General features: G+C 40.9%; 1 protein-coding gene and 1 long non-coding RNA gene across 4 annotated transcripts in view; one reads left to right on the top strand and one right to left on the bottom strand.

Moving 5' to 3' along the window:
* Positions 1–25,387, top strand: part of CDYL (chromodomain Y like) — a 247,916-nt gene that overhangs the window by 8,573 nt on the left and 213,956 nt on the right. For all 3 annotated transcript variants that reach the window (XM_040460511.1, XM_040460507.1, XM_040460506.1), the window contains exons 2-3: positions 2,641–2,781; positions 15,292–15,381. In XM_040460511.1, the coding sequence (XP_040316445.1) occupies positions 2,779–2,781; positions 15,292–15,381 (93 nt within the window). In that variant the 5' untranslated portion in view covers positions 2,641–2,778. The remainder of the gene's footprint in view (positions 1–2,640; positions 2,782–15,291; positions 15,382–25,387) is intronic.
* LOC121020463 (uncharacterized) lies at positions 9,817–13,207 on the bottom strand. The gene is made up of 3 exons (XR_005786140.1): positions 12,947–13,207; positions 12,534–12,771; positions 9,817–9,925 (listed from the first exon to the last, which is right to left on the bottom strand). It is a non-coding gene; the product is annotated as an uncharacterized LOC121020463 (long non-coding RNA).

Raw genomic sequence — 25,387 nt, 5'->3', positions numbered from 1 at the left:
ACCCCCAAGAAGGTGGCCTGCATGGCATCACTTCCAGATGCTCACGAAGAACCCCTCTGTCCCTTTCATGGGGGGCCCCCAACAGAATTAAGGAAGAGTCAGATTTCACTGTGTGAGTGATTAAAGGCCACTTGGTCATCTGTATTATTTGAGCTTTTCATAATTGAGTAGATATTTGCCTATTACTTAATAATTACTTAACGGTTGAGTACAGATTACTTAATAATTGAGTACAGATTCTTAGAAAGTTCTACCACTAAATTCATTTATTTTGGGTTAAGTAGTATTTGATTGGTAAAACATCCAAGTGGTGGACAATGTATGCATGACTTCTCGTGTATAAAAACAGCAGCTCACATTTGTTGAGAGCACAACACGTGCCAAGAGAGTTGTATACATCATTTCACTTCACAGTTAGGATAATCTATGAGGTATGTGCAGCTGTTAGCAGCATCTTACAGATGTGAACCCTGAAGGCTGGAGGGCTAGGTCATCTGTTCACACAGGGAAGGTATGGAGCCAGTATACAAACTCATGTCAGATTGACTGCATGGTCCATATCCCTAACCCCTACACCATATTGCCTCTCCATGTCTTTAACGCCTTTTCTGAAATCAGGTTTTGACAGTGGAAGAAAGATAAGAGTAAGAGCCTCAGAGTGCCTGGGTTCAAGTCCCAGCTTCACCACTAACAGCATTACTTCAAGGAAGTTAACTTGTATAGATTGTAATTCCTCATCCACCAAGCAAGAATTATAGAATCTTGCTCAGAGAGCTGTTGTGAAGATTAGAGAATATATCTGCAATGCACAATGCAAAGCCTGCTATATAATAAGCTCTCAATAAATATATTATCATTACGGTTCAAGAGGCCAAAGACCAACCTGGACCCCTTCATTGCTGCTGGTCAGCCCAGAGGGAGGGGTCACACTCCCCAGCTATCAGCTTCTTCTGCTGAAAGCTGAGCATTCCCTGACTTAATGCAGAAAGGCAGCTTCCAAGAAAAGCACATTTGATCTCAAATTAAACTATGACATAAAAGATCAGCTGCCATTCATACGGAGCGCAGTAAGGACAGTTGGACTAGTTGCGGGATGATATCAGCCCAATTAGAGTCAAGTCAGACATTCCCCACCAAACCTCAGTACCCGTCAGAAGTGTTGGCCAGTGCTGACTACCACCAAATTCCTTAAGCGTTCTTAGTGGTTTAGCGAAACCTCATTTTTCCCAGTTCCCTGTGTTGGCAACAGTGATCTTGATGTACTACCTGAGTTAGGGCTTTGCTCAGCTGTATATGACATGAGTTAAAATCATTTTCAAGATGAGTGTCTTAAAAGTCACAGGGAATGACCTCAGCTTTTTTTATTTATCCAAAACCAGGATACAGGAGTGCTGACGCATAGGGGCACTTGTACCCCAATGTTTATAGCAGCACTCTCAACAATAGCCAAATTATGGAAGGAGCCTAAATGTCCATCAACTGATGAATGGATAAAGAAATTGTGGTTTATATATACAATGGAATACTACTTGGCAATGAGAAAGAATGAAATATGGCCTCTTATAGCAACGTGGATGGAACTGGAGAGTGTTATGCCAAGTGAAATAAGTCATACAGAGAAAGACAGATGCCATATGTTTTCACTCCTATGTGGATCCTGAGAAACTTAACAGAAGACCATGGGGGAAGGGAAGGGGAAGGGGGAAAAAAAAGTTAGAGAGGGAGGGAGGCAAACCATAAGAGACTCTTAAAGACTGAGAATAAACTGAGGGTTGATGGGGGGTGGGAGGGAGGGGAAAGTGGGTGATGGACATTGAGGAGGGCATCTGTTGGGATGAGCACTGGGTGTTGTATGGAAACCAATCTGACAATGAGTTTCATTAAAAAAAAAATTTTTTTTAAACCAATTCCTAAAAGTATAGACTTTCTAGAACTATCTCTGACTATGTGTTTCCATAAACCTTCTGCCACAAGTGGATGCCAATCCACTCCCTGCTCTGAAAACACAACATGCTTTTCCATGACTCTGACTTTGCTCTTGCTCTCTCTACGTCACAACGAATCATTTCCAACTCTCCATCAAACACACTTTACTTCCTCGTTTTCAGACCTTTTGTATAAGACGTCTTTTGTATAAGACCTATGTCTTTGTCTCCCTACTACGCTGAAGGTCACTTGAGGACAAGGACCATCTCACTGTCATTGTTATGTCCACTAGCCTATTACAAAAGGGAAAGAGAGACACTGAATTGGTCCTTAAGGTGTATGCCCACAAATGTTCATGATCACAAATGGCAGTCTTCCCACCCTCATGATGAACATGAGGCCATTTGGCTTACTAACTCTTTAATATATTGCAATACTTCATGATACATTGCAAGTAAGCAAGATATTGACATCTACTGAGGTGGAGAAGAGCAAGTTTGACAATTTTGAAAATTGTTTTTTATCCTTTATCGTTTTAAATGCATTGCTACTTTGATGCAGTGCTTAATGATATTTATTGCTTCCACCACACAAGCACAAAACGCTGGCTCACTCTCAAATTCAATATAGACCTTGTGGAAAGTAGTTAAATGCTGTGAGACTTCATTTTCCAATTACTTTAGTAAATTCCTCTTGTGGGGATTGTAATTGCAGGTGGTGATCAGAGAACGCAGAGACCTCAGAAGAATTTTATGGCATTCCAGGCAGGACACGGACCAGCTTGGGGAAAAGAAGAAATAAGAGCTGGAGATACAGGGAATACTACTAGGAAGTTATTTCTGAAGAGAAACAATGGTAAGACCTTCCAGCACCTGAATTTGTTCTGATCCAGTAGGGCAGAATTCTTAGAGGGACCCCTTTTTATTTAAAACTAGTAATCGTACCAGTACCTGTTCAGAAATTGTTCAACAGAAGCATTCTGGTTATTCTACAGTTATCATTCCATAGCTGTTCTGACAACTCCTTCCCTCTTGCATTCTCCTTTCCTCCTCTCTTGAATTTTCCTTCCATTCTCTGAATCTTCTTCTATCTGGCCTTTCTAAATTAATTTTTTTGTAGCTAGAGCTTCCCCTTTACTGCAATGGTTACTTTCATGTCTCTTATTGCTTTCTTTAATAACTTTTAATGACCTAAGAAATAGTTGGCTGGGTTCCATTTTCTACTTCCTCCAAGTCAAATGATAGCACATCCTATACCCTGTGTTTATAAATATCAGAGAAGGCAGCATTAATTTGTTCTGCCTTATCTTCACTAAGGCATGCCTGGATTTTTGACAGGATGAAATTGAACGAGAAAGTGGTTTTCTACATGGCTAAGAAATAACAAGCAAGCCCAGATGTCATGAGAGCTAGCAACCTGCAGAAGTCATCTGTCCGTCCTGTCATTGATTTACTGTACATGGTTTTGGGTGCCTCCCATCAGAAAAGCATGGAACTAGGGGCCTCATGGTAGACAGCCAGGAGTAAGACAAAAACACTGCCTCAAGGAGCTTTTGTTCTGCAAGGGGAATAAGACAAGTGCTCAAATCAATATGATACAGGTTGCAGGAGATAGGTGCCCCAACAGAGGCTACAAAGAACTATGGAAGGTCAAATGAGGGAGAGATTACATCCCATAAGAAAAGACCTGGTGGAGATCTAAGTCAGTTTGGGGAATGTTGAGTTTGAAATCAGTGGGGCATTCAGATATAAGCATTAGCAGGCAGTGAGGACATGGGACAGAAACCAGGAAGAGAGAGGTGGGTGAGAAGTAGGGTCCAAAGTCATGTTTGAAAGAGTGTGTTCTCAGCTGTTTGACTCCTGTTTTGACTACTAGGATACTTTTACTGCTACAGCTCCCAGAGCCCACGTGCATCTGGGGGTTTTAATTTCCTAGCAAAGAGACTTCCTGCCACAGCTGAGGCACCCAGGACCTACAGTTAGGGACTTCTGCTTAGGCAAAGTTGTATTTCAGTTCTTAAAATGAAAAGTTTTTTGTTTGTTTTTGTTGTTTTTCTGATTTTTAAGGTAATACGTGTACAATTTTTTTATTTTAAAAGTATAAAACAAATTTTAAAAAATCATTCATATTTCATATTCATATAACCTACTATTCAGAAAAAATATTTTATAGTACTGAGCTTTTCTATGTAATTAATGCAATTAATGCAAATTTATATCTATATATTCTTTTTTTAACTCAAGTATTTTTTTAAAAACAATTGGATGATGTTAGACATATTTTTTGGTATTTTTTCTCTTTAAATAATACACCATGGCCTTACACAAAATACACATCTACATCAACATTTTGGATTCCTGCAGAGAATCCCAACTCCTTACTGATAAGCACTCAAATTATTTTCACTTTGAAACTGCTTTTAGGGGCACCTAGGTGGCTCTGTCAGTTGGGCATCCGAATTCTGCTCAGGTCATGATCTCACGGCTCCTGAGTTCCAAGCCCGGCGTTGGGCTCTGTGCTGACAGCTCAGAGCCTGGAGCCTGCTTCAGATTCTGTGTCTCCCGCTCTCCACTCCTCCCCTATTCATACTTTGTCTCTCTCTGTCTCAAAAATAAATAAACATTAAAAAAAATTTTTAACTGCTTTTAAATGATACTGTGATAAACACCTTTGTGCATGTATTTTGTTGGGTTTTCCTTAATATAAAAATTTTTTTAAGTTTATTTATTTTGAGAGAGAGAGAGTGCGAGCAGGGAAGGGAGAGAGAGAGAATCCTAAGCAGGCTCCACACCAACAGCACAGAGCCCAATGGGGGAGCTCAAACTCATGAACCATGAGATCATGACCCAAGCCAAAACCAAGGGCCGGACACTTAACAGACAGAGCCACCCAAGCACCCCTCTTAATATAAACGTTTTTAAAGTGGAATTGAGGGTCAAAAGATATGTGTTATGCTAAGCGAAATAAGTCAGTCAGAGAAAGACAAATATATGATTTCACTCATAGGTGGAATTTAAGAAACAAAACAGATGAACATAGGGAAAGGGAAGCAAAAATAAGATAAAAAACAGACAGAGAGGCAAATCATAAGAGGCTCTTAAATACAGATAACAAACTGAGGGTTGCTGGAGGGGTGTTGGCTGGGGGATGGGCTAAATTGGTAATGGGCATTAAGCAGGGCACTTGTTGGGATGGGCACTGGGAATTATATATAGGTGATGAATCACTAAGTTCTACTCCTGAAACCAATACTACACTATATGTTAACTAACCTGAATTTAAATTTTTTAAAAAAGGAGAAAAAAAGATATGTTTAACTGTATTAATACATATTGTCTTTGGACAAAATGTAACATCAAACAGTTTAAACTTTGACTGAATCTTGCCCCCCCTTTAAGTACTCCTCCCACGTCAGGTGGCCTCCCTCCCCATCCATACACCTATCTTGACCCCATTCTTACAAGACCTGAGCAGACTGTTACTTAATTGCTTTAAACAATAAGATATTCACTTTTTACGGCTTTTAATGACTCATTTTCATGAACATGAAAATAACGTCTGGAGCCAAAGAAATGAAGCTATAATGAAGACAACAAAGGCAGAAGAACTATTATGGGCTGACCCTTGACTGATAAACCTCAAAACACACCATTATTAGCCAGGATGAGGCATTTTAAGTTATGATCAGATAATCTGCCCACTTGCAATGTGAGATTTTCTTGATCTGTTTTTGTCAGCACAATTTCTTCACTGGAATGGTCACCCAAAAACTTCCATTCTGACAATCTTTTGTCATTTCCCCCAGCACATTTCCTATTGCCATTACGGAGAAAGAAAGTGGTCTCTGCCACCAAAGAAAATTCACATTTGGACCAGATGCTCCTATCTGTGTTGAACAGGGGCACAGGTTCTTTGACCTCTGTGTTCATTTCTGCAGTCCATTTGGATGGCAACAGCAACCCAGGAGTGTGACCCAATAATTATTACTAAGTCCATTAAACTGAAATTCTACTACATTCTCAGCCACGAGCAACACATAATAATCCTGCAAGGCACATCTGTGGACAAGCCACGGAGGCCATGGAAAATTTACTGTGGGACTCTAGGATCTTATTTCATGTTCTCACATTTCTCTGAAGAAAAAAAATGTTACGTATGAACATAGAGTTAAACTCTTACAAATTGCACAAGGTTACAAAAGAAAAGAGGAATCCAATCTTGAAAACTCGGTCTAAAAATAGCTATGAATATACAGAATGTAATTTTTTATAATTTTTTTTCAACGTTTATTTATTTTTGGGACAGAGAGAGACAGAGCATGAACAGGGGAGGGGCAGAGAGAGAGGGAGACACAGAATCGGAAACAGGCTCCAGGCTCCGAGCCATCAGCCCAGAGCCTGACGCAGGGCTCGAACTCACGGACCGCGAGATCGTGACCTGGCTGAAGTCGGACGCTTAACCGACTGCGCCACCCAGGCGCCCCCAGAATGTAATTTTTTAAAACTTAACCCAAATGAGTGACTACTGTTTTTTTTTCTTTCCATCTGTGTGATGTTTCAAGTGATACCCTCCTTTTATGAAGTCTGATTTTCTATTATCCTCTTACACATAGTAGGCACTCAATAAATGTTTATTGCAATGAGGTAAATTTAATACACTTAGATCAATATCTTTCACACATCCCTTATAGTAAGTTTATAGTCAGAAAACAATGTTGACAACAGCCATTTCAGAGACAATACCAAAGGGAGCTCTCCAAACACACCTGAGGTAAATTACTAAATTCTAATTTAAACCAAAGCCAATATTACCAATTTGTTTTAAATGACTTGTCCAGCTCTTAGAAGAGAACAATGATTTGGGGAACAGAAGTAGATCAAGAAGACTGAGAGTGAGTGGCAGGAGTAAAGGGATACATATTTGCAATTCTGGCTTCCTACAGTGAATAGTCAAAAGCTCTCCTACCAGAAAATAATATCTTGAATTGAAAAGCATTCAGATCATGGTGGATTTCTAACTCTATTGAATTTCCTCCTCCCAGGCAGCCTATTTACAAAAGCAGTATGATCACTGTTAATATTGTCATTTAATAAACACATTTCTGATGGGGAAAAAAATATATAACCCAACTATATCCCGACATGTAAATAAAGATTTCTTCTTAAAATATTAGCTTTGTTTGAGGTTGTTGCTTTTCTTTTTAAACTGATCTCTTAGGAATTAAAATATACCAACAAATGGAATTAGTTACACAAAGCAATAAAATACGTTCTTCCTAATATGCAAATATCTTCCTACGTTCTCAGGATAACAGCACACTGGAAGGACAGGGATACTGAGAACTGTCATTTAAAATGCCCGAAAGTGTTTTTTAAATCAGAAACCATATTCAAGCAGCTCTTTTTCACTGTGATGTACTTTGCCCCTCTATTCATTCAAAACTTCTTAGTAAGCACTTATACATCATCACCCTGATGTCTCACTAGTTCCTTGGGTGACTTCCTCTGAAGAGTAAACAGATTTGAACAGGCAAAAAAAATAACACATCCTCTGCTCACATTACACTGATGTGCCTTACAAGAATCATTTCAGACACAAATTTTCTCATTAGTGGAGAATACTCTATTTAGTAAAACAACTTTAACTTAAATATCATCATAGAAATCTTTTCAAAGATAAGATAATGCTTTTCTAAACCAATTACAAATTTTAAAAATGTATTCCTACAGTGACCAATTAATCTGGTTTGCCCAGAACTGTCCCAATTTCAAAACTAAAATTCCTGCATCCTGGGAGCTCCCTTCAGACCCAAACAAACAGGGACAACTGGTCACCCTACAATAAGCAATATTTGAATGCAAATATCAGAAGGGTCAAGCCATTCTTTTTCATTGAATTTAAAAGCCTCTGTATGTATGTATAAAGCACTGTGCTGAAAAGCAGTCGGTCAGGGTTCAGGCAAGAGTTGGGTGGCATGGCCAAACTAATTTAAGGAGACTTTCATAAAGAGGTTATTGACGGAGGTACGGGAAGAGTTAGGGAATCCAACAAGATGTTGGGCAGGATCCTGGGCTAGCAACAGTAGGGAGACACTAGCACCTGAAGAGGTAGATTATCAGAACCTGAAGAAGGCAACTGTTCAGTGAGAGATGTCCTCCTGAATTCACCACAACCCAGGGGGGAGGGAGCCTAGACCTCTGTGTCCTTCCACTCTCCAGATTTGCAAAGATGCCTCCCCTTGGTTGTATCCAACTAGAAGGCAGAGGAAGGAAGCCTGTTGATAAAGTTCTCATCTGTCAGCATCCCAAGCCATGGAGCAGAGCAAAGACTGGGTCTGCAGGGGCCCAAACAGAGTTAAGCCTGGCTTCTGCTTTTAGCAATTTAAAATATAGGAGAAATCTTAAAGCATTATTTCAGATGCACACCTACCATCTCCCTGTACCATTTGCTAGCACCAAAAAACTGAGTGTTGAGATATAACTAGCCCTTGGGGAAGTAAATAGAAATTGAGTTTAGGGGTGCCTGGGTGCTCAGTTGGTTAACTGTCCAACTTCAGCTCAGGTCATGATCTCATGGTCCGTGAGTTCAAGCCCCGTGTCAGGCTCTATGCTGACAGCTCAGAGCCTGGAGCCTGTTTCAGATTCTGTGTTTCCCTCTCTCTCTGACCCTCCCCTGCACATGCTCTCTCTCTCTCTCTCTCAAAAATGAATAAATGTTTAAAAAATTAAAAAAAAAAGAGAAAGAAATCAAGTTTAGTTCTTTATGCCTTTTGGCATGGTCTATCTTTAGTTAACTTAAAATGAATGAACCCTGAGAGTTCAAGAGATATTTGTAGAAATATTAAAGTATCTACCTCTGCTACTTTCATGATTGAGTCAGAGTTTGAATTGTACATCTATTCCTTCCCTTAATAACTCCAACAAAATAATTTGAGGATATCTGCAAGGTGGCACTAAGTTACCTTGTTGGATTTACTCTGTGGTATTCTGCCAATATTTTTACTCTGAAGCAACCTTCTCTTATCAAAAGCAAGAGTCTCCATGCTTTTCCAAAGTTTGTCCATTCTCATCAAAACTGGGAACAAATGGGCAGATTACCCAGTAATGCAAGTAACTGTATTATACACTGTCGGCTGCATCAGATTTTCTAAGTGACAACTTAGATTTACAGAAGAAACATTACAGGAAATCGCTACCAATGTGATCCCCAAAATGCTTCCTTTCGTATTATCCTCTCCACCACCATTCATTCAATGTTTAGAGGTGAAAACACCAATAAATGTATCATAAAGTTAGCTTTCATTCTGATAGCATTCAAACTGCTGAAATTCCCCCACACAATTACAGCATCATGGCAGCTAATGTCTCACAAAAAGACCACAGGTTGTCATGCAAAAAGTGCCTGTTATCTTTAAAGTGATTGTGAATAGGTTACTGAGTCTCCACTCCTTCCTTTGTAAAATGAGGGAAATAATGGATAACTCATTGATTGTTATAAGGATTAAGTAGTAATATAATTTCAAAAAAATACCTGACAGGAAGTAGGCCCAAAATTAATGTCCACACTCATACTCTCTGCCTTACCCTAGTATATATTATATATACATTTAGATACATAGTTTTGGTAACTTTATATTTTAGTAACTAAAGAAAGTATGCCATAGAATCTGCAAACATATCTGCTCATCTCTGCTCCTTGACATTGAGTAGCCATCGGCAAATACGGCAGATGAGTTCAGACAAGTATGGCATTCCATTGAACAAAGGGTTTTCAGAGAAGTATGAGTTTTCTTTGTTTTAACCCACTTGAGGTAATCCAAATCGGTAAGTAATGAAGTGTAGCCAAGCAACATGCATTCAGGAGAGGCAGAAGGGTAGAAATCTTACCTATTTATTGAGAAGAAAATTTAAGGGGTCTTCTCAGACACAAAAAGAACTTCATGTCCATATGTGAGGTAGATGGGCAATATACATCCCTTCAGACACTCCGGGCTCACCTGCTGTGGGGGGGCATGAACCAACACCGAACAATGGGGAAAATGATCAAGTCATCCCTCTGACCAAATATCTTCTTTTTTTTTTCCCCAAAGCGTGGTGTTTTCTTTTCTCCTTGTCTCTCTCCATTCCATCCATCCCCCCACCCCCACCCCCACCAAAAGAAATTAAAATTTTGAAGTACCTCCATTTGATATTTAACATAAGCCCTGAGTGGCCACGGATTCTCTTTCTTACATTTTCACTGACAAACTGCTTCCAGCTGCCCTTTTGGGTGGGACGCCACCACAATAAAATGCACTGTTTGCTGAGGATTTCAGCTGCCACCTGGGGGCTCAGCGTCCTCAATGAAGGCTATTTAAGCAATGCTGGTGGTGAAATGGTGACAAATGGTATGTTGACTTTTTTTCTGGTGTTTGTGGTTTAGGACTAGTTGGTTTCAGTCTTGCTGGCTCTTGCTTCCGTGTTACCAATCTTTTCCACATTTAAAGTCTGTTACTGCCTCTCCTTCGGGGTTATGGCAGCAAGCTTTGTGCTGTTGACAGAAGCCATTTGTTGAGTGGAAGGTTCATATTTTAGAATACTGGCAAGGACTGATTTTACAGTTAGTTAGTCCATGGTTCTGAATTTACGTTTACTTTTTTAAGGGTTTTCTTTTTTCACCTAGCTGAAAAGTGTTTCTTCATTAGGTTGTTATCACTCCATTCACATGAAATGGCCTTGACTGCTACTTCTTTTATCTCTAGTCACACACGGTAAAATTAGGCTTGAGCCCACATGATTAGCCAGAGACTGGTCCACATGTGAGTCACATTTGCTCTCTAAACATCTCGGTGGCTTCACTGGTAAGATGGACTTTGTCTCAAGCTCAACCCCTTATATGTCACCTTTCTTATCTCTGGAGTCCCTTCCTTAGCCTTGGTGGCAGTTCTCAAAGATGATCATCTTTGTATCTTTGCCTCGGCTTCCTCCTGTTCAGTTCCTTCTCCTTACACTGCCTTCCTCCTTCATCCCTCGCAGTTCTAGAACACATGCAGTTATTTCTGCTTCAAGGTCCTGAGCTGACTGTTGGCTAAACTAAAACATGGCTGAACCCAAAGTCCTGAGAAAGGACAGTTTCCACTCTACTCCTGAAGAGGAGTCTTGGACTCTTGCTTCTAAAGGGAAAGAAAGTACATTTCATTGAGGGCTCATCAGGAATCCCAGCATGCCCTTGGGCAGAAGGCATTGGCTACTGTAATAGCTTTCTGCTTCCAACTGTAAAGAGATCCAAGAGCAATTTACCTTCAAAGAGATGCCATGGGTTCAAGACCCTTTCTGTGAACTTCCTACTTTGTGCACTCCAATACAACAAGGTCAGGTGGCCATTTGAAGTGGAAAAAATGATTTTTCTCCAATCCAAAACATGCTTGGAGTACAACTAGAGGCAACCTAAACTACTTGCATAGTTCCACATTATTCCACTAATTTAGTACAAACCCATATGTACACAGGCTTGGACCTGGTCTCACTTCTATTTCTCAAGCCCAGTCCCCACCTTCCCAGAGCTCTTGCTTCCTCCTAGGTCCCAATCTCCCTCTAAGTATCACCTTCCCAGAGCTCTTGCTTCCTCCTAGGTCCCAATCTCTCTGTAAGTATCAAGCCAATTGAAAATCAACTTTATTTAAAATCTATTGCATACCTCCTCAGTCTAGTAGGATAGTCATCCATGCAGAGTCATAAATTACAACACAGAGTGATCAGAACAATCGAAGTGGGACAAAATCCCTCTTCTCCAAACACATGAACCCCACCTCTATAGCATCCTTGTTTCTGCCCCTGGAATCTCTCCAAACCAGACTCTCCCTCCTGTTGGCACACAGCCTAGATCAAACATCCAAAGAGGCCCTGCTACCTTTTCCTGCTCAGTCCTCCTTCAAGCCTGTGTGAATCCACTTTCTCTGAAACTTCATTTTGCATGGGTGCACTCATGCATGCTCACACTCATACTCTTACACACTCACACCACACACACATACACACACACACACACACACACACACACACACACACCCTGCAGAATCAACAAGTCATGCTGAGAATACAGAACTCATATCCATATTTCCAGATTATTCTCAGACCTTTTGTATATCCATAGCCCAGACAGACGAAGTTACTCAGTCTGTTCACTGTTTTGATGGAGGGAATATCTGTCAAACCAAGACATAGACCTAATGAGTCCTGTTACATCAACATGCAGAAGACTTGGTACTTCAGGAATTATGAATCCATCATTGAAAAAGGTGAATGACCCCATCATCTTTTGACTATTAGGATCAAAAGGTAAAGATTCTAATATAGGTAACCTGAAACATCCAAAAATCCAAAAGCTTTTCTGGTCTGAAAGCATCAGCCAATATTCTTCCAGAAAATATATTTTCCTGGTGATGTTTGGATTGAGATGTTATTAGAATAAGTGTCTACACCACGGGTAGTCTGCAAACTATTCAAGGTAAGGTCTGGGTGGCACAATGAAACTAGTGTGAGAGTAAAAGTATCCGCTGAAGGTAAACTATAGAATTGATAATGGAGACTTAATTCTGTGTTTTTCCAAACACAGATAATATAACTTACATGTTCCCAAGTGAGGGAAAGAAATTCTTTGGGAGACAAAGTTGAATGGCTTCGGTACTTGGCTCAGCAAGTCAGTTTTAAAGTCGTATTCACGAGCTACACTGGATTGGACTCCAGGGGCCAGGAGTAAAGTCAGTGAAACATCGATTGTATTCCCTATAAGTATTCTCCTCCAATAGGCAGTTGAAGAAACCAATGCACATCCACAGTGTGTCTGTCCTCAGATAGAAGAGAAGAGCTACAAAAAAAAATTATAAAATATAATATATACAGTGTATGAAATATATAAAAACATGTAATATACAATATATAAATATAAAATATAGAGCATAGATAGCATAGTGTGTTGTAAATATATGTATACACAGACTGTACTATATTAATCACAGACTTCCTAACCTTAAGGAGCTTACCATCTAGGCAGATGTGCAAATCCAACCCCTTGTCAACAACAAATTGCCCAGAGAGAGAGGAAAGGATATCACCTGAGCCAGAGGACTCTGGGAAGGAAGGCTCCACAGAGGCCTTTGGATCCGATGTGGAAGAATGAAGAAAAAAAAAAAAAAATCAATGAAGACAGAACGCAAGGAGAGTTAGTCTAGTCACAGGGCACGGTAAGAGCAAAGGACTGGGAAATGCACGCTCTACAAGATACAAGAAAAGTGTGCCCTGTGATCGGGCTCCGTGTGCATGAGATGTCATTGGAGAGGTCACTGGAGTTGAGCCCAGAAAGAAATCCGACGCCAGGCCACGCAGGACGTTTAATGCCGTGCTAAGAAGTTTCGTTGTTATCCCGAAGACGGTGAAGCCACCACCTGTTTTTCTGGAGGAGCCTGATATGATTCAATATGTGCTCTAGGAAGACACGTGGTGGCCGTGCTGTGGAAGGGTGGGAATGGAGAGGAGCTAAAAACGGGGAGGCCCCTTAAGGAAACGGGCCTCCGGTAAAATCCGGGGAATTTAAGCACACACATAGGTCCTTCTAGCACTCTCTGTGCAGGCCTGCCCCTCCTCCACAGAAGCCTCCCCTGGAACATTCTCAAGCCCCCACCCAGCCTGTGTTCCTCCGGGGGCACTTTTTTGAGAGAGAGACAGAGACAGAGACAGAACACGAGTGGGGGAGGGGCAGAGACAGGGAGATACAGAATCCCAGGGAGGCTCCAGGCTCCGAGCTGTCCGCACAGAGCCCGAAGTGGGGCTTGAACTCACGAGTGGTGAAATCCTGACCTGAGCTGAAGTCGGACACTTCCCCGACTGAGCCACCCAGGCGCCCCTGATGCTTACTTAGCATTGCACATGCTAGGCCGGCTGTCACGTGACTCCAGCGTTTGCTCCTATGTTTGGAACATCGCACTTCTGGTAGCACAATCTGTGCGCATCTCGTTCAAAGCCACTTAACACTTTTGGCTGATAGAAGTCTTACAGTTAACAAAGCCCCACGGTTTTTACACGAAATGCTGCTAAATCATGAATCTCCCACCCTCTCTTCGTTTTTATGAGTAGTTAAGATAGAAGCCCTACCTATAGTAGTAAAGCTGCTAATGTAGTAGATTACTTAAATAACCAGCATGCCTTTTAAAGGGGGCTGTTATGATCTAATTCAAATGACAACAATCCAGGGTCTGTGCCTGGCCTCAGTCTAACGCATATCCTTTGTGAGCAGAAAGGGGTTTTAAAAAAAAATTTTTTTTAACGTTTATTCATTTTTGAGGGATACAGAGAGACAGAGCGTGAGTGGGGGAGGGGCAGAGAGAGAGGGAGACACAGAATCTGAAGCAGGCTCCAGGCTCCGAGCTGTCCGCACAGAGCCTAACGTGGGGCTGGAATTCACTAACCGTGAGATCATGACCGGAGCCAAAGTCGGACACTTAACCCACTGAGCCAGCCAGGAGCCCTAGAAGGGGGCTTTTTGACCCTGCCCCCACTACCTCCCATCCACCTCCCATCCTTGCATTCTTAATCCATAAACTATTCCTTGGAGTAAGGAATCAAAAATCAATATACGTAAAAAAATTCAAGGTATTGGTAATGTGTGGAGGGGAAGGAGAGAGGTGGTAATATTTATTTTGGGTGTCAAATACAAGGGAATCGTTTTATTTTATACCCTTTTGTATGTATGGAGTACTACACGATAAAAAATTTTAGTATATAATAATTTTAAAGGCATACGTGGGGTTGGTTTAAAGTGGGAAGAAAATTCTCTATGATCCTTCTGTTTTGCATTTTTTTTAAGAAAAAGAGGTAATGGAGAAAAATGAGGAGAGAAGACATTAAATAAGCACAATGAAAGGAAGAGAAAAAGATTTAAGATGGAGAAAGTAGGTGAAAGTAAGGAAAAAGATTCAAGCTGGGAAGACAGACAGCAATGGTGAGTTTGGAAGGAAGACTTATTTGCCTGGTGGGCACAGAATGAGGCAGGAGACCAGCCAGATGAATATGGCGACTACCCACAACACTGAGAAGAGATGGGGTTGGAAGAAATGGGAAGGTGCCTCAAATCCTTCAAAAGCTCTCAGCAGATCCACCCCACCTTCTGGCCATCAGCCTCAGCCATTTGAGGTAGTCAAACCACTCCACCCCCAACCCCCCCCCCCCCCGCCTTATTGTCCAGACCACGGCCCATAGGCAGGAAGCACTGACACCAAGGTCCTGCCAGTGTGTCCACCAGACGCTCCCTCACAGCTCTGGCTCAGATTCTCCTTACACATTAGGTATCTGCCCCGTGACTCAGCCTGCTGTCCTTCCTTCCCTCCCCCAGGGCCTGAGCAGCAGCCTGCCAAACCATAATCAACAGGAGCCCTGCAAGCCTCAGGAGCAATGGCGACATCTTTCCAGTGAAACCTGCCGGGTAGGTGTGCGGACTATCAAGGACTTGGTTGGTCACAATGGGACTCCAAACCTCAGGGTAAAAGTCACACTGCCCTCTCCCCCCATCCCCACCCCCCCCCCCATGGCAAAATTCCACTTGAATTAAAGAGTTACATGTTTTTAAAAAGTGAAACCATAAAAATATATGTAACTCAGATAAGTAAAGTAAAAAAAAAAAAAAAGTGGGTTGTGTAAAAAAAAAGAACAAATGGATATGCAAGCACATGAGACCAGTACAATGGACAGTCTGAACTGTGTGGGGTATGCCATGAAATAGCTTCTTTTTTTTTTTTTTTCTTCAACCTCTGCCTTCAAATCTTCCTTTCTCGACTCCTTGGGCTGAACACACAGCTCTTTAGTCATTCAGCTTCAAAAGCAGTCTCATTCTGGTCACTAAGATTCTATTGCATATATTAAAGTCCAGGCTAAGTCAAAGATTAATTTCATATCCATTCACATCCAAAGGCTTTTCCCCTCCATCCATCCTAGGCTGGACTTGTGGCCCAAGGGTCCATCTGGGAAGGAGGAATAAGGTTCTCCTTTTGCACGGTTCTTCCTTTCTCTCCCTCTCCCTGCTGCTTCTAACCCCTCTGAGGGTGGGTGGGGGTGAGGGGATGGAGGACAAGAAGAATAGGGCAAAAGCACTTTCACTGGACTCTTGCAGCCTCATCTGTCTTGGTGGTTGTGCTCTTGTGCCTGGAGGGGCCCACCCATGGGTGGTACTATTGTCTGACCCAGAAGATGCTCTCCAGGTAATCTCCACTCACAGCCTCACCCCCAGGCAACCATCCCAGCAATGCCCATCACAGCCTGAGGGTTGGGGAGAGGAGCCACCTTGAATGGGGTACCAGCAAGATAGCACAACTCAATTTCTACTAGTGACAACTTGGAAGCTTCTCATTTGGCTGTGAGGGACCAATGGGAGAAGCACCCCAAACCACAAACCCTCTATCCAGATCTTTCTCGTGAATAGATTCTCTTGGTAGTCTTATGTCAAAAGACTTATGGACCTCTTCTTAGAATGTTTATAAAATAAAATATGCAATATTACAAAGGAAACTAATATTATAAAGGAAAAAAACATTTTTTTAAATTTGTACTCTAATGTATGCTGCCTCATGTAACAATCCTCGCAGTGATTTCTAAGTGGTGCTGAGTGTAAATGATATTTTGAGGTATCTGCAACAACTGTGTGTAACATGAAAACACCTGTGGCTTCTACTGGTGACAAAGTTACATGTATTGCTGATACTACTATGGTTTGTTGTCTACATTCGTAATGGAAGGAAATGCTAAATTTCAGCCAGAAGATAGTAAAAATAAGGACGGACTTATTCTTCCCACTCATGATCATGAACCCCCTGAATTCCATCCACAAATCCCTGAGGACTCCAGATCAAGAAATGCTACTCCAGCGAATGCTCCTCCCACAACCTTCCTGCCTCTGCATATATAGGTCAGAAAAGGTTAGGGAGGTGGCTGCAGGGCCGGTTTGGTGGCCTCTTGGTGAGATTTGTAGCTCCCTTAAGATTAGAGAAAATTAAATCCAATAGTCATCAGCTTGGGGACACACAACTCTGAATCGGTGTGAAAAAGTCCACTAAATGACTTGTTGCTGCAAATGTACTTTCTGCTCTACATTGATGAAAATACTCTGGAATTGGTGTCCAAGAAGCTGTTAAGAGTAAATACCTTGGGGGAGTGGAGGTGGAGGTTGGGGTAAACGGAAGGGAATTACTTTTCATATTAAACCATATAATGAAAAGCGACTTTAAAGAAAACTTTAAAATTTTTCCAAAGGAAACTGTATGTTATTTTAAACTGATCTAAGGCTCATAAGGAGTTTCTAAGCATAAAAGCAATAGAAAAATGATGGGGATGATTGACAGATGTGATTACACCAAAGATAAGTCAAAACATACTGATATCACAAACTAAAAGAATAATAACAAACTTGATGAAATATTTGCAATAAAAATTACAGAAAAGGAGCTAATAGTCTTATATTATGAAACAATCTTATAAATCAATGGGGGAAAACAGTAACATGCTACAAACGGCTGTTCTAGACTTTTCTTTCTGCCCTGATTCTATCATATCTACCTACAGAGAACAAGTGACCAGAAAAGAAAGAGAATCCTAAACATACAGATGAATTTCCAAGATTCAGTGGTGGCTGAGGCCACTCCCACTTTTCTTTTAATTCCCAGTTTAGTCCAATCCACTGGTGTTTCAAACTGGTTAAGGCTTGGAGGACCCAGGGCCAAAGTGGACCTGAGCCTCTACAGGTCCTTTTCCTTCCTCTAGAAGGAAAATAAGTGAATTTAGTCATCTCCCATCTAGGGTATATTTAGAGTTAAGTGGTACCCTTACAATAAGGATGCAAGAAAATTTCTTGAAAGATAAAATGTCATGTTTATTTGTACCTGGCCTTCTGGTAGAGCATCATGCCATGTGTACAACAGAATGGCTTTTGGAGACCAAATAAAGTTGGATTCAAGTCCTGGTTCTGCTGCCTTTTACTGTCTATAAAACTTGAACAAGTCACTTATCTAGATCTTTGTTTTCTCATCTGTAAAGTGGGAATGATGCCTCCTCATAGGGTTGTTGTAAGGTTAAGAGATGGTATATGAGATCTACCTCATACCATACACACAAAAAGACTTCAAAGAAATAAATGTTTAACTAAAACATGAAAACATTATGAAATACAGGATAATTTCTTTATGACCTTGGAATAGGAAATGATTTCTTAAGCAAGGTCCAAAAAAAGGCAAATGATAAAAATATATATACATGAATTAAACTACGCTAAGGTTTAAAACTTCAACGCAATGAAAGATATCTTTTAAAAACTAAAGACAAACAAAAACCTGGAAGAAGATATTTGTAACATATAAAATAAACAAAGCATTGCTATGGAACATACTAAAATTCTTTTAAACAAACATTTTAATAAAAACCCAATAGAAAAACGAGCAAAAGACATGAACGGTAACCCACGGAACAAACCACTATAGCCAACAAATATAGGAAAAGATGTGCAATTTCACCAAAAGCATGATAATGCAAAGAAATTCAGAGTGAGATACTTCACTCCCATAAAATTAGAAAAATTTTTTAACTGTGATGAAACAGTCACTGGAGAGGATTGTGGGGAGTCAGGGGTTTTCATGCACTGCTAGTAGGAATGTAAATTGATTCAATCACTTTGGAGAACAATTTGGCATTAGCCAGTAAAGTTAAAAATAATCCCAGCCTCTGGATCCAACAATTCTACTTCTGAAGAAACCCCTGCACGTGTTGGACATGTGCACAAAGAGGCATAGAAAGATGTTTACTGTAGTCTTATTTTATAATAGAGATTTACTAGAACCAACTCAAATGTCCATCTGTAGAAGGGTGGCTAAATAAATTGCACTACATTCATACAATGGAATACTATATACAAGTGAAAATAAATAACCAGGTTTATGTGTAACAACATGGGGGAATCACAAAAAAATATAACTTTGAGTGCAAAAATGCTGCATACACTATGATATGCGTGATATGCATTTATGTAAATATTCTTAAATACCCAAAGCAACACCAAATATTGTTTAGAGATGCATATCTCCATAGTAAAAGTATAAAAATATGGCCTGGATACAAACCAAATTTCTGAGGGGAAGGAAATTGGGCAAGAAATGTAGAAAAACTGTTATTGTACCTTCCTGTACTTTTTTAAAAAATTGAAGTATAATTGACATATAATATTACAGTAGTTTGATGTTTGCATATATAGCAAAATGATCACCACAACTAAGCCTGGTTAGTGTCCTTTGCCACATATAGTTACAAAAAAAAATTTTTGTGTGTGATGAGAACTTTTGAGATCCACTCTCTTAGCAACATTCAAATATGCAAGGCAGTATTATTAACTATAGTCACCCTGCTGTATATTACATCTTCATGACTTATTTATTTTATAACTGAAAGGTTGTACCTTTTGGCCCCCTTTACTCACTTTGCCCATGGCCCGCCCCCCTCTCTGGCAACCACCAACCTCTTCTCTGTATCTATGTGCTCAAGGTTTTGTTTTGTTTTGTTTTGTTTTGTTTTGTTTTGTTTTGTTGTACTTTCCTATGCTTTAAAAAAAAACTTTTCCCAAAATAAGTAGTAAATATGAAGTACTGAGGAGAGTGTGTGACCTTTATGAGGTGCTTGTTAAATTATAGCTATTTTCGAAATTTTCTATCAAGTATAGGTAACTAAAATAAGCTTCGGTCCTGTGTCCCAATTCCAGGAAACTGGTAGCTCTTCACCCAGCACACCAGCGAATAGCAGGCCCTGTACATTGTAAAACAACATGAAATTAGTGTTGAGCCTCGTGTTAATCCAATGGCTCTCCACTGGAGGCGATTTTGACCCCTAAGGGACACTTGTCGATGTCTGGAGACATTTTGGTTATCACAACTGGAATGGGGGGTGTGCAACTAGAACGTAGAAGACTGAGACCAGGGTTGCTGCTGAACATCCTACAATGCATAGGAGAGCCCCCTACATCAGAGAATTATCTGGTACAAAATGTTAATAGTGTCAGAGTTGAGAAACCCTATGTAAGCCCATAGAAAGTAGAATAAACATTCATTGAACTTAGTTTTAATATATTAAGTTTGACTACTTTTCTGACGTGTTTTTTTTTTTTTTCTAAATTATCAGACCTGTGGAACCATGCCTTCTTTCTAATACTGGATGCTAAGACTAGATCAGAGAGCATGGGTGATAGAGATACTCCCACCCAGACGTAACCTTTAGTTTTTTTCTCTGTCCCCACAGTAGGCAAGATGCCATTTGCCACAGGGAATGTACTCTCTATAATCATTTTAATTGGGCAAAACATTATGGAATTTTTTCCCAACTCTGAAACTGTATCAGTCTTGCATCCTAATTAAGTCCAACACTGGCTGCTTCCAAGCTAAAGCAACAGAGGCGTTTCTTTTCAACGTCTCAGCAAATAGTTCAGCTGATCAGTGGACGAGACCTCAAATCCACAACACTAAATGAACTACTTTATATTCTTTTTTTTTTTTTTCAACGTTTATTTATTTTTGGGACAGAGAGAGACAGAGCATGAACGGGGGAGGGGGCAGAGAGAGAGGGAGACACAGAATCGGAAACAGGCTCCAGGCTCTGAGCCATCAGCCCAGAGCCCGACGCGGGGCTCGAACTCACGGACCTGAGATCGTGACCTGGCTGAAGTCGGACGCTTAACCGACTGCGCCACCCAGGCGCCCCGAACTACTTTATATTCTTAAAGTTCAGTTGGCCAAATCACACAGAGAGAGTATATCAATCGTGATCTGATTCAGCTTCATAGCTGAAAATCCCAAAATACAGTCGCTTAAATAAGATGGAACTTTATTCTTTCTCATTTAAAAGATCTAGAAGTAAGACAATTCAGGGCTAATTTGCTAGCTCCATGATATCGTCGTGCTTCTTTGAGCTCTCCAAGGCCCTCATTGTCATAGTCCAAGATGCCCACGGAAGTTCCAACTACAACATCCACATTGGAATCAGCGGGATGGAGGAGAAGGGGAATGAGCATGGCCTTCCATTTTAAGGACACTTCCAAGGGCTCCTTGCAACCCAGCTACTCTTTATCTCATTGGTCAGAACTTAAATACTTGACCCTAACTAAATGATAAGGGAGGCAGAGATATAAAGATTTCTAGCTGGGCAACAATGTGCCTAGTTAAAAATCAGAATTCTTTTATTAAAGGGAAAGAGAAGAATGGATTCTGGAAGGAAGCTAGCAGTTTGGCTTCCCAAATAATCATGCATACTCTTCTTCCCCAACATAGACACATGTGTCTCACTCTGCAAAAGAGATGATTCCAAAGTCTCATCCAGGTATTGCATGTCACCCCAAATCCAGAATCTCTGGGTGATGTCATCTCCATCACAACCAGATGTGGCTCCTCCTGGTCTGGTAATTCACAAACCAAAAAATAAGTTATCTGCATTTACATGAGCAGTACATGCCTTGGTTGGCCCCTCTGGTAGCTGTTGCCTTGGCTGAACTCCCTTGTCTATTGTCCACCATGACCTCTGGCTTTGCCCTCTGGGAGATTCTCCCTTGTCCATTTTCCTCCATGGCTATATTTGAGCCATGGGCATTAGAAGATGTGATGTTCTTTGGAGCTGCAGGGTTTCCACAACTACTCTCTCTTGTGCAGGTGCTGGGACCCAGGGATTCTTTTAAGAATTGAATAATTAGAAGGTTTTGCAAGCCAAGCTAGAGATTTCTGTCCAAATGTAGAAAGCTTCCAACCTATTTGCTTCCAGTCAGTTCCAAGTGTGAGTTACCACAGCCTAAAACTGTGTCTGGAAACTCTATGCCTGAAAACTCTGATCTTTTATTTATAGCTCTTTATGCTCTGCCAGTCCCATCCTTCTCAAATTGAAGTTGACTGTTCCTCAGACCTTTTGAAGCAAAGAAAGAAAAAGTTGAGTGGGATGGCAATACCCTTCATCTGTCTTTATGGCTGGACTTGTTTCCATTGTCTAGCAGTGAATACTGAGGGAAGATGCTTGAAAGGGGTTTGGGCCCACGTTCTTATCTCCTGCCAAGGCTGGATGAACATGCAGTCGCATCTTACTACTGCTTCAGTCTGGGCAGAAAAAGTAATTGGATTTTTCACCCCGGCAAGACTCCCAGTTATAAGGCTCATAATCAATTTAGATCACAGGCAGAGACAATCCCGTAGCGAAACTGTATTCCCTTCCATTTCTGTTAACAGGTAGGCTAGCTCCAGCCCAAGTTCATATCTTGATTGTAGTAGTTGGCTAAAAGCCACAAGAAGCAACCAATACAAACAGAAAGTTTACATTCCCTACCTTTTCCCCTAGCTACACATTCAATTTGTGTGCTTTCTTTACATGATTCAGCAGGTGACAGTTGGATCAAACATTTTGCTACAGCACAACAAGAGTCACTAGCTTTCCAACCAACAATATCTTTTATCATTGCTCAATACCTGAACTTCTCCACTAAGCCAGTGATACTATTGGATTTTATTGCTTCTATCACCCAACTCCCAGGTGCCAAATCTCATATTGATAAGGATGATCTTTAGCTGTAGCAAATATTAAGATGCAAAAACAAAAGTGGTTTAAATCTGGAACAAGATGTTACACCCAAAGATATGACTAGTCATATGTAGAATGTGATAAGAAATATGTATGTTTTATTAATCATAACAGGTCCTAGTAATAACATAAACCTGAGAGTTTATAACTTATATAAGACTCCTTTTCCTGTATATAATCTGTAACACTTTTCTCAAGTTGGGACAGGATTTCAGATGATGTTTCTCATAAGGAGAACTCCAAAGATCTCATGATTATGTAGACTAATTCCTGACTCAGGGCAGCAGAGATGGGCCATGGAATCATGCATCATATGGGAATTGGAAGGAAGATATGGAGAGGAAAGGAAAGAAGTGACTGGGGCTGTTCAGTTCAGATCTGACTATAAATTGCTAAATTGTAAGAGAAAAAAAGAAAGAGAGATACATATTGAAATAAATCAGAGAGTCTTTCAGAGACCTGCTGCCACTAGTTATTATAATAACCAACATTTTTTGACACTGTATAATAAATGGCAATGTGTTAAGTTTTTTGTACACCTTGGGTAATCCTCAAAAACATATGATACTCCTGCGATCACCACCTTATAGATAAGGAAATTGAGACATGGGTTAAATAATCTACCCAAAGTCATAGCAAATGACAGAGCCAAGACTTGAACTCAGTCTCTCAGAGACCAAAGGTAATCTTTTGACCACTATGGTATATTGCTTATGATGGAGTTTGAGGTTTTGGGTTTTTTTTTTTCTCAAAGGAATGACTTATAACCATGTTAACTTTTCAGTACTAGATGGTCATTCATCACCTGTATAATCAATCTGGATTCATCCAGAGGAGAGTCACTCCAGGTCCAGATTATTAATTGATATTTTAAAACCATATATTATGGTCTTTTAAAAAAATTTTTAATGTTTATTTTATTTTTGAGAGAGAAAGAGAGCACAGGCAGGGGAGGGGCAGAGAGAGAAGGGTACACAGGATTTAAAGCTGGCTCTATGCTGACAGCAGACTACAACCCACAAGATCATGACCTGAGCTGAAGTCGGGTGCTTAACCTACTGAGTCACCCAGGGGCCCCATATATTATGGTCTTAATGAGCAGAAATGGGGGAGGGAAAAAGTTAAGAAAATGAATAAATAGAACAAGTATGATGTGAACACCTTTCATACTACTCTCAAAAATCCCTTTTCTTTTAAAAAAATTTTTTTAAGTTTATTTATTTATTTTGAGAGAGAAAGAGAGAGCACAAGTGGGATAGGGGCAGAGAGAGAGGGAGAGAGAGAATCTCAAGCAGGCTCCAAGCTGTCAGCTCAGACTTGAACGTGGGCTCAAATTCATGAACTGTGAGATCATGACCTGAGCCAAAATCAAGAGTTAGATGTTTAACCAACTGAGCCACCCAGGTGCCCCTAAACCTCTTTTCTTCCTTTGCCCCTTTTTCATCAAATATTGAGTGTACCCTCTGTGCCAGCTCTTGCACTTAGGACCGGAAATGTCAACAGGCTCAAGGCCCCACTCTACTCACAGAACAGGGTGTTAAGTGCTGGGAGGAGTGAGGTCAGGTGCTGTGTAAGCTCACAAGAGGCATGTCATGCCCAGTCTTGGGGGCAATGGAGGGGAGAAAAGACTTCTTTTAGGAGAAGATGCCCAAGCAGAGACCTAGAAGGATAAACAGACATTAGCCAAGCACTGGCAGGCAGGAAGGTCACCCCAGCCAAGGAGACAACATGTGCAAAATCCCAGAAGCAAGAGAAAGCTACATTCAGGGCACTGTTAGGTATAGCTGGCATTTGGAGGCCATGAGTAGGGTTTGAGAAGAATCATCCTGAGGCTGGGTTCAAATCCTGAAGGTCTTGGTGCTCCACACTAACCCGTTTGGATTTCATCCTGTGGATAATGGAATGTTGAACGCAAGAGGGACACATCTGATTTGTGCTTTAGAGAGTTCACTCTAGCTTCAGGGTAGAGGATGGTTTGAAACATGACAATAAGTGGAGAAATCAGTGAGTAATCTATGAAGTTGATGTAGTGTTGAGATGGTGATGGCTGGGACTCAGGGATAACAACAAGAATGGGCAGCAGTAGACAGCCTGAAGCATCGCTGTGGACACCTGCTCACAACTGAGTGACAAGGAGTCAGCTCAACACCTGGTTCAGCTTGGAAAATTGGGTGGGTGAGTGACATTAGATGAAGGAAGAAGAGGAGCAGGTCTGGGGACAGGTTGATATCAAATAGAAGTCCTAGGAATCGTGGGTTCACCAGAAAGACCTGGCCTGGGAAAGGTGTATGGTTGTGCACATGCTAGTAATTAGAGCCAGGGAAAGGATGAGCTTACCCAGAGAGTACAGTTGACCTCCTTCCCTACACAGATATCTTAGGCCCTCCTAAGTCACACTGCACTCACAGTGGCCAGGTCTTCCCACTGCAGTGCCCCCCCACATCCAGTCTACTCTCTGGGGTCTTACCCCACTCTAGGTTAGTTGCCCTGATCCTTGTCCTATATTAGATTCTTTGTCTCAGGATCTCTCTCCTAGCTGCTCTACTAAGTGATGACATGCTAAAAACTCATAGGAAATAATGGATTATTAGCTAAAACATTTCTGAATTTTAATTGATGAGAATCAATAGAATTTTGTATACACAGAAATCTCAAGTTTCTTCCTTCCTTCCTTCTCTCTTTTCTTTCTATTTATTTAATGTTTATTTATTTATTTTGAGAGAGAGAGAGAGAAAGAGAGAGCAGGGGAGGGTCAGAGAGAGAGGGAGAGAGAATCCCAAACAGGGTTCCACACTGTCAGCACAGAGCCTAAGGCAGGGTTCATTCCCACCAACCACTAGATCATGACCTGA

The sequence above is a fragment of the Herpailurus yagouaroundi genome, unplaced genomic scaffold, assembly GCF_014898765.1.
Source record: "Herpailurus yagouaroundi ecotype Mexico unplaced genomic scaffold, PumYag 250, whole genome shotgun sequence".
NCBI classification, from domain to species: Eukaryota; Metazoa; Chordata; class Mammalia; order Carnivora; family Felidae; genus Herpailurus; species Herpailurus yagouaroundi.
The sequence above is the reverse complement of the archived record's forward strand: the minus strand, read 5'-3'. Positions and strand labels throughout refer to the sequence as shown.